The sequence below is a fragment of the Guillardia theta genome (assembly GCF_000315625.1).
Source record: "Guillardia theta CCMP2712 unplaced genomic scaffold GUITHscaffold_46, whole genome shotgun sequence".
Classification (NCBI taxonomy): domain Eukaryota; class Cryptophyceae; order Pyrenomonadales; family Geminigeraceae; genus Guillardia; species Guillardia theta.
Window position 1 is genome coordinate 535,346 of NW_005434628.1, and position 7,644 is coordinate 542,989.

Sequence of the window (7,644 nt, forward strand, 5' to 3'; positions counted from 1 at the left end):
GGTCACCGACTCTCAGGGAACCGTTGAACGGTCGATAACCGTTTAACGGTCGCCGGGCCCGGGGCCGGCCCGAGGGGTCCGACGGTCAGCCTGCCAGTGTGACGGTTTCATAAAGTCAAAACTGACCTCCAAGTTTGACATGTTTTTTTACTACCCTACCCTACTCCAGTTCAATGCCTTTTCCGGTCGAAAGCACCCCTTCTCGCACACAATGGCGGTGGAAGCGAGGATGATGCGGCGGGCGATCCGCATCTGGGGGGAGAGCGGGAAGTGGATGAAGTGGGCGAGGACGATGGAGGGGCTAATGCGCTCGAGGAGGGAAAGATCCACCTTGTCCTGGGGGCTCCGGGTATGGGGAAAACGGCTGAGACTGGCGGTACGAAGCAGCTTTCATCTGCGATCTCATCGTCTTCGTTTGCTGGGTAGAACGCTGAACAGTCTGCGCAATCATGCCATAGAGCAGGCAAGGTCAAGCCATGCAGCTCGATTGAACAGCTCGAGGAAGTCTCAGGAGCAAGTGCAGCAAAGTCTGCAGGAGATGGAATACGTAAAGGCAGAAAACGACATCCTTAAAGCGAAAATGAAGTCTCAAAGCACAGAGTGCCAAGCGTTGGAAACCAACGTGACGAGTTTGAAGAAGCAAGTCATGCAGCTGAATCTCAAGACTTTGAGCACGAAAGAAAAACTTTCGAGTATGAGCAAAGACATCAAACGAGCACGGAGAACTTTTGGCTTAGATATGAACCGTTTGATTGGCGAGAGCATTGAAACCATTGACGTTTCCCTGGAGATTGTCAGTGTGCAGAGCACTCAAAGTAAGATGTTGAACGATCGATATCTCTCTCTACTCCAGAGTGTTGAGAGCCAGTATGATATCGTTGAGGAGATGTGGAAAAGACTTGTACTAGTTACCCCGAAGTTGGGTCTATCGCAGCCGTCTGCCGTTCCCGTCTCAGATACAATGGAAGACAAGACGAGCAGGTTGAAGGAGGTGCGAGACATGACCTATGATAGCATTGAGATGCTCGAGTCTCTGACAAGCAAGAATAAGCATCTACAGCAAATGGTTTCGGGGAACGAGGAAGTGTTTGCTTCCATGCAGGCGCACATAGACGATCTGAAGAATCAGATCAAGTTCATCGAGTCCGAGCGAGAGACCCTTGCAGGGAGAGAGGAGTGGAGGTCGCGCCATGAGGAGGAGGACGAAATGAGACGGTGTGCACTGGAAAGGCAAGTGAACGACTCAACGACGAAGTTGCGGTGCATCATGACTGAGAACGACGAGCTGAAGAGACTGATAGCTGACATGAAAAATCGGCAAGACCTCCATGAGAGAAATTGCGAGGAAATGGCTGAGATTGTGAAGAGGAAGCTGCAACATGCGCACGAGATGGAGAAGGAGAGGATTGAGCACGCGCACCGAGCAAGTCTCGGGGAGAAAGACAAAGTCATCATGGCGTTGCGAGAGAAGCTGCTGATTGCAGAGACATCGTTGAGATGCTCGACCCATGATCCCCGGGTTTGTACAATTTCTCACCTCTTATCCCGTCCATCCTCACCAGAGTTTTCTTGAGCAGGTGATGGAGGAAAGCGAGAGCGGCGATGAAAATGGAGAGTTCGACCAAGAGGGCTCGAAACAAGGAGAGGAGGAGGAGCAGGAGTTGGCCATGGGTGGTCAAGCTCATATTGGTCTGGAGATCGCGGACAGCAGGACAATGCCAGGGAACGCGTACGTGCTGAGAGTGGTGGACTTGATGGACAGAGAGGGGAGGAGGCAGGGGAGCGAAGGGTATGACAACGAGGAAGTCAAAGTCAACGACGAGCTGCTAGAGGTCGATGACATTCAAGTCCGAAACCTTTCGGCCCGGCAAGTCCGCGAGACTCTTTGCGGGGACTCAAACACCCTTGTCAAGTTGCGACTAAGACGTCCAGCTGAATCGTTGGAGTTCTCAGTGCTGGTCAAAAGACACGTCGGAGGCTCTCTTCTGCAAGGCTCTTGCCGCGAAGGCTCTGGAGCCTTGAAGCTGCGTCTGCTGGCGGCAGAGCTGGAGGGGGAGAAGAAGAAGCACAAGAGGACTCAAGGGGAGCTGAGGGAGCTGAAGGCGGACTATCAGAGCGCCTCCTCCTCCTACCAGCAGCTGCTTCAGACCATCGAGAGGAAATTCAATGTCTCCTCCCTTCTCCTCCCTGAACAGCCGTCCTCTCCTCGTCCCTCCTCCTCCTCCTCCTCCTCCTCCTCCTCCCAGCCCTCGCGCAGTGTCATCGTAAGGAAGATGGAGGAGGTCAAGCAGACTCTGTCATCCCTGCCGCAGTCTCTCGATCTGGTGAACCTCAGCTGGACCAAGAGCGAGCTCAGCGCGTGCCAGGAGCGGCTCACAGCCATTCTCGGCGACTACAAGAAGCACAAGGAGGAGGCCCAGGCAGAGACGAGGAGGCTGACGGCGAAGCTCGCCAAGAGTGAGGAGGAGAGGGAGGAGGCGAGGAGCTCGCTGAACAAGGCCTGGAGCAGTCTTGAAGTCCTGGAAAGGAAGCACACGGAGCTGGGGAAGGAGCACGCGAAATGTCTGCGTGAGAGGAAGGAAGCGACCGAGGAGGTGGAAAGTCTGCGGCAGGAGTCCGCGAGACTGGAAGAGGAGGTGGAGAAGTGGAGGGCGAGGACGATGAGTCTGATGGAGGACAAGGAGGGCAGACTGGAGCAGACAGAGAGGCTGAAGCAGCAACGAGATGAGGCGCAACGAAGTTTGAGATTCTCCTTCCTCAAGATCGACAAGTGTCAGGAGTTTGTCGTCAAGGAGCGAGAGCGATGGCTGCTCATGAGCGTCTTCGAGGAGTTCTGGCTCAAGACTTGCTCTCCTCTCGAGAAGTTTGTCGCTCGTTCCGCCGCCAACAACTCGAGGCTGCAGCGAGAACTTCTCGTCCTCTCCGACCGACGCAAGTCAGCCGAGGAGGAGGCCCTCAGGCTCCAAGAGCAGGTCGTCGCCCTCCAGCACGAGCAGGTGACTTGTCAGCTGTCCAGGAGAGAAACTTGCGTGTTTCTTCAGGGCCTCTGCATCCAACTCGCTGCTCTCAAGCAGCTCCCCCTCCTCCTCCTCGAGCTTCTTGCATCTCTCTGCGCTGATGTCGCAAGGCTAGTCGAAGCGGAGGAGGAAGAGAGAATCAAAAGGCAGGCAGGAAATAGAGGAGGAGGAGGAGGAGGAGGAGGAGGAGGAGGAGGAGGAGGAGGAGGAGGAGGAGATCTGCTGCAAGGACTATCGCAGGCAGAGGGCAAGGTCAGCAAGCTCCTTGCAACAGTCTCGGTCCTGCAGTACGAGTGGAGGATGCAGCATGAGCGATGGAGCAGCACCAGCCGGCAGTTTGCTGAGGATGTGCAAAGAGACGTTGCTGCTTGTTGCGCGAGTGTGCGCGATCTAGCGGAGGAGGCGGCGAAGAGAAGACGGAGAGAGGAGGAGGCGGCGGAGGCGATGAGGAGGATGCAGGAGCATCTGGAAGTCTCCGAGCTTCGCTTGTCGTCCTCACAAGATCGCTTGTCCTGCCTCTCTGAGAGCCTCGAGCACTACAAGAAGTTGTTCGCGCACTCCAAGCTTGAGCTCCAGCATAGCAGTCAGGACATTCAGACCCTCCGCTCCTCCATTGCTGAACTGCGCGAGGAGGAGAAGGTTTCCTCGCGCGTGAAGGAAGAGCAGAGCAGGGAGCTTCTCGTCTTGCGCGGGTCAAACGCCTCTGTCCTTGCCCGGTATCAGGCGATCAAGCAGGAGGTTGAGAGGAGCCTTCGCTCCATGCTGCCCCTCTTGTTCGACAGTCTGCAAGACATACAGGGGACACGGCAGGAGACGAGTCGTGAAGAGGAGGAGGAAGAGGAGAAGACTCGCTATGTCACTCAGGGTTGTCTTGATCAAACTGACAGCATCCTCGTCCTCCTGGAGAATGTGCGAGGGATTGGGCTTGTGTTGCATCAGGTACGTTTCTCCTCTCTCCTGTTCCCTCTCCCTTCCTCTTTCTGCACCTTTCCTCCTCCTCCTCCTCCTCCTCCTCCTCCTTTTCCCATCATCATCATCATCATCATCTCCATCATCTCCATCATCATCATCTCCATCATCATCATCATCATCTCCATCATCATCATCATCATCATCATCATCATCATCATCATCATCTCCATCATCATCATCTCCATCATCATCATCACCACCACCACCTCCTCCTCCACCACCACCACCAACACCGCCATCATCTTTATCTTCTCATTCTCATTTCCAGAGCATTATCTTGCTGTCTTTATCCCTCCGATCGTGACCATATGACAGGAGAACTCAAAGCTCAAGCACAGCAATGACAAACTCACGGCGCACAACAGGTTCACTTCCTCCTCTCCCTCTTCGTCTTCGTTGTCTTTCTTCAGTCCATCTCTCTTCCTCTCGTCACGCGACGTCCCAATTCAGTCGTCCTAATGCTGCAGCAGGAAGCTCAGGAGTGTTGTGGATGCTGTTGGCAACGTGGGGAGAAGCTACGGTGACAAACTCAGCTCACAGATCCCGCGGGTCGAAGGAGCAGGAGAGGACAAGTGAGGGGAGGAGGAGGGAGGAGGAGGAGGAGGAGGAGGAGGAGGAGGAGGAGGAGGAAGGAGAACTTTCAAAGGTTTAATCAAATAAAATGTATATGAAGATGTGCGCGTATGCACTCGGCAAGTCTCCTCCTCCTTCGCCGCTAGTGCTCTTTCCCCCCCCACACGATATTCTGCGCTTCGATGTCGTCGGATCGCATCACGTACTTGGGTCCACCACCTTCTAGGAGAGGGCGTGAGGTTACAGGGGGAGCGACACAGGCGGGTCGCTAGAGCCCTGGAAACAGCACAAGCCGAGTTTGCGAGGAACAAGAGACGAGAGGGCCAACAAGCAGAGGCGAGAGCTTGAGGAAGAGCACAGGCTGCAGACGCGCATCACTGACCTCCTCGGTATGACTTGAGCCGGCCAGGACGAGAGCGACGCCATGCCAAGAAGCCGCCGACGCCCTTGATGGTTTCGATCGACAATCAATACGAGGAACACAAGGTTGAACCCGACAAGGAAAACAAGCAGATGGTAAACATGGTGGCTTACCAACAAGACTGCCAGCCCCGCTAACGTGCTCGTTGACATCCCCCGCGTCTCCGTCGGCTGCTCCAGCCCGAACTCTCCGTGCGACAGGCTGTACTTGGCTCGCTCCACCGCAACGCCATGCTGCACGGCCCGCTGCAGGTCTGCCTGCCCCTGCTGCGCACGGTACTTGAAGGGAGCCGGCTCGGTGACGGAGGAGGCGGCGGTGTCTGACCTTGAGGCAGCGGAGGCTGGCGTGGTGGTGAGCGCATGGCCTGCAGAGGAAGTAAGAAGGAGCGCACGGGGAGCAGAAGCTCCGCTCACTCGGTTGCATGCTTGTTGCCATCACTTCATGCAGCATGATCCCCAGCGCCCATTCGATCGGCGTGTCCTGCACCTCCCCGAGCACGCGCATCTTGTACGAGTGCGGGATGCCGATGCCCCTCTCTGCGCAAACATGAGAGGTGAGGAGGAAGAGGAGGGCAGTGCAAACCCAAGAAGGAGGACAGGTAGGCCATGCTGAAGCAGAGCTTGTTGTCCTTGTCTTTCTCCATCAGCGGGTACAGCCCGTTCTCCGCCCGCTTCTTGATCGATTCCCACCTTGTCAACGGCATGACAACCACAACGCCTCAGAAGCATGCTCACCTCAGGGAGCAGAACTTGGACCCCTCGACTAGGAAGGAGTCTACCGTCACTCCGGTCTCCATGTTGGGCATGCTCAGAGCTCGAGAGCTGTGGAAGAAGTTCTCGAACAGCACGATGCCCTTGGATTGCTTGCTCTCCCAGAACCGAGGCTGATGGACCCCCGCGAACGAGCAAGGAGGAGTGCTGCACATCTTGTCGGATTTGAAAAGACGATCAACGTTCCTCTTGCAATGAGAGAAATTCCCCGTCCCAACCACAGGGCCGCCTGACCTCCCCGCGTACTCGTCGCTCTTGATGGTCGCGTCTTTCACGTATCCGGCGGGAAAGCAGGGGTCTTGCTCGTCGGTCACCATCTCGTTGTACTTATGTCTCGCTTGCTCCTGACCGAACCCAAGGTACGAGTGCACGTAGAGCTTGTAGGTCTGACCGTCCAAGTGCAGCTGATATGTCGTAGGATAGCTGTCCTCCTCGCTAGCCACCTCCCGTCCGATTTGCACAGTCACTTGAGCCGAAGCTCCCCCCATCTCGATGGTGCCCACCGTTCCCAGCGAAGCGTCCACCATTCCTTCAAGCCGTTTGAGCAGGAAGTTCAGGCTTAGCCACCCGAACGCTCCCTCGTCCTGTCCAGATATGATTGAAATCTTCTCGCGCTTGATCAGAAACGGCGAGTTCTTCGACATGTAATCGTAGCAGCTGTCAAGGATCAGCTTAGCTGTCTCGGTAGGCACCATTCTCAGCCCTGCAGTGGCGGCCAGGCGTACTGGGGTAGTGGCGTGAAAGTTTTTCGGGACATTCTCCATCGCGAACGCGATCAGTCCGGCCAAGGACGCTCCAGCATCGCTGGGGTTGGAGGCGAAGGAGGACAAGCCAGGGCTTTTCTTGAGCTTCTTGTCGGGGAGAGAGATGGTAGGAAGTAACTCTCCTCGGGCAAAAAAGTATCGGTAGATGTGGATACGGCAACCGCTGCTTCCTGCATCGATCACAATGTAGTACTTGACAGCCTCCCCAGCTTCATCTCCTATGGTCGTCTGCGAAAAGAGCAGAAGCAGCAAGGGCAACAAAAGGGAGAAGCCCTTCCTCATCATTGCACCAACAAGGCCCCTAAAACCACTCCCACATCGCCACCTGTTCGCGATACCAGTCAGCGATACATGCCCTTCAATACATGCACTTCAATACATCCCCAGGGGAGAGCCCCTATCATTACCCACCATTTGTTCATCTTCACACCTCCCATCTCCCTCCTTCCCCCTATGTCATTTCTACTATTCAAAGCGTCGTCTGAAACACTTGCTTTTTCATCCGTTTTTCCACTATCAACCTTCTAATGCAGCAAAGATCCAGTCCAACCGAGTTTACTTCTCTTCCTGTCCATGATTCCAAAAATCCTCTATGACCCTTACTGACTCTACTCCCTCCTCCATGTCAGTTACTCAACCCCTCTTACTCCTATTCCTGTTTCCTCAACCCCTCTTACTCCTACTCCTACTCCTACTCCTACTCCTACTCCTACTCCTACTCCTATTGCTCAGGATAGCAGTACTCCTGTTACTACTGCTGTCACTACTGCTGTTACTACTGCTGTTACTACTGCTGTTACTACTGCTGTTACTACTGCTGTTACTACTACTGATCCTACGTCACTACAAGTGCCATCTGTCCTACAGCCTCCTTCACTTCCCGCTCATGCCACATCCTCACGTAGAGACCCCTACCCCCTCAATTTGTCCCTTCCCTACCCTACCCTCACACCACGGACCCCCCTTCAGAAGGAACCCCACCCTGGATTCAAGCCTAGTCTAACCCGTCATGCATAACACATTGTAACCACCCCACCCATGTTGGGGATGTCCAACTCCTCCACGCTATCTTCTTGACTACCCTACCCCTCTTTCCTCCTGCATCCTACCCCCATGTGGGAGCTCAA

The 7,644-nt window shown here is 55.0% G+C and overlaps 2 protein-coding genes across 2 annotated transcripts; one reads left to right on the plus strand and one right to left on the minus strand.

The window, feature by feature from the left end:
* Positions 1–211: 211 nt before the first annotated feature.
* GUITHDRAFT_110632 (hypothetical protein) lies at positions 212–4,565 on the plus strand (the record flags this gene model as incomplete). Its single annotated transcript, XM_005830432.1, has 4 exons — positions 212–1,519; positions 1,578–3,956; positions 4,305–4,354; positions 4,460–4,565. 4 exons carry the CDS (start codon positions 212–214, stop codon positions 4,563–4,565), a joined length of 3,843 nt encoding a protein of 1,280 aa, XP_005830489.1.
* A 58-nt stretch (positions 4,566–4,623) lies between these two features.
* GUITHDRAFT_95407 (hypothetical protein) lies at positions 4,624–6,840 on the minus strand. The gene is made up of 5 exons (XM_005830433.1): positions 5,718–6,840; positions 5,397–5,672; positions 5,097–5,347; positions 4,945–5,008; positions 4,624–4,838 (listed from the first exon to the last, which is right to left on the minus strand). Exons 1-2 carry the CDS (start codon positions 6,800–6,802, stop codon positions 5,423–5,425), a joined length of 1,335 nt encoding a protein of 444 aa, XP_005830490.1. The 5' UTR covers positions 6,803–6,840; the 3' UTR covers positions 4,624–4,838; positions 4,945–5,008; positions 5,097–5,347; positions 5,397–5,422.
* Between the last annotated feature and the right edge of the window lie 804 nt (positions 6,841–7,644).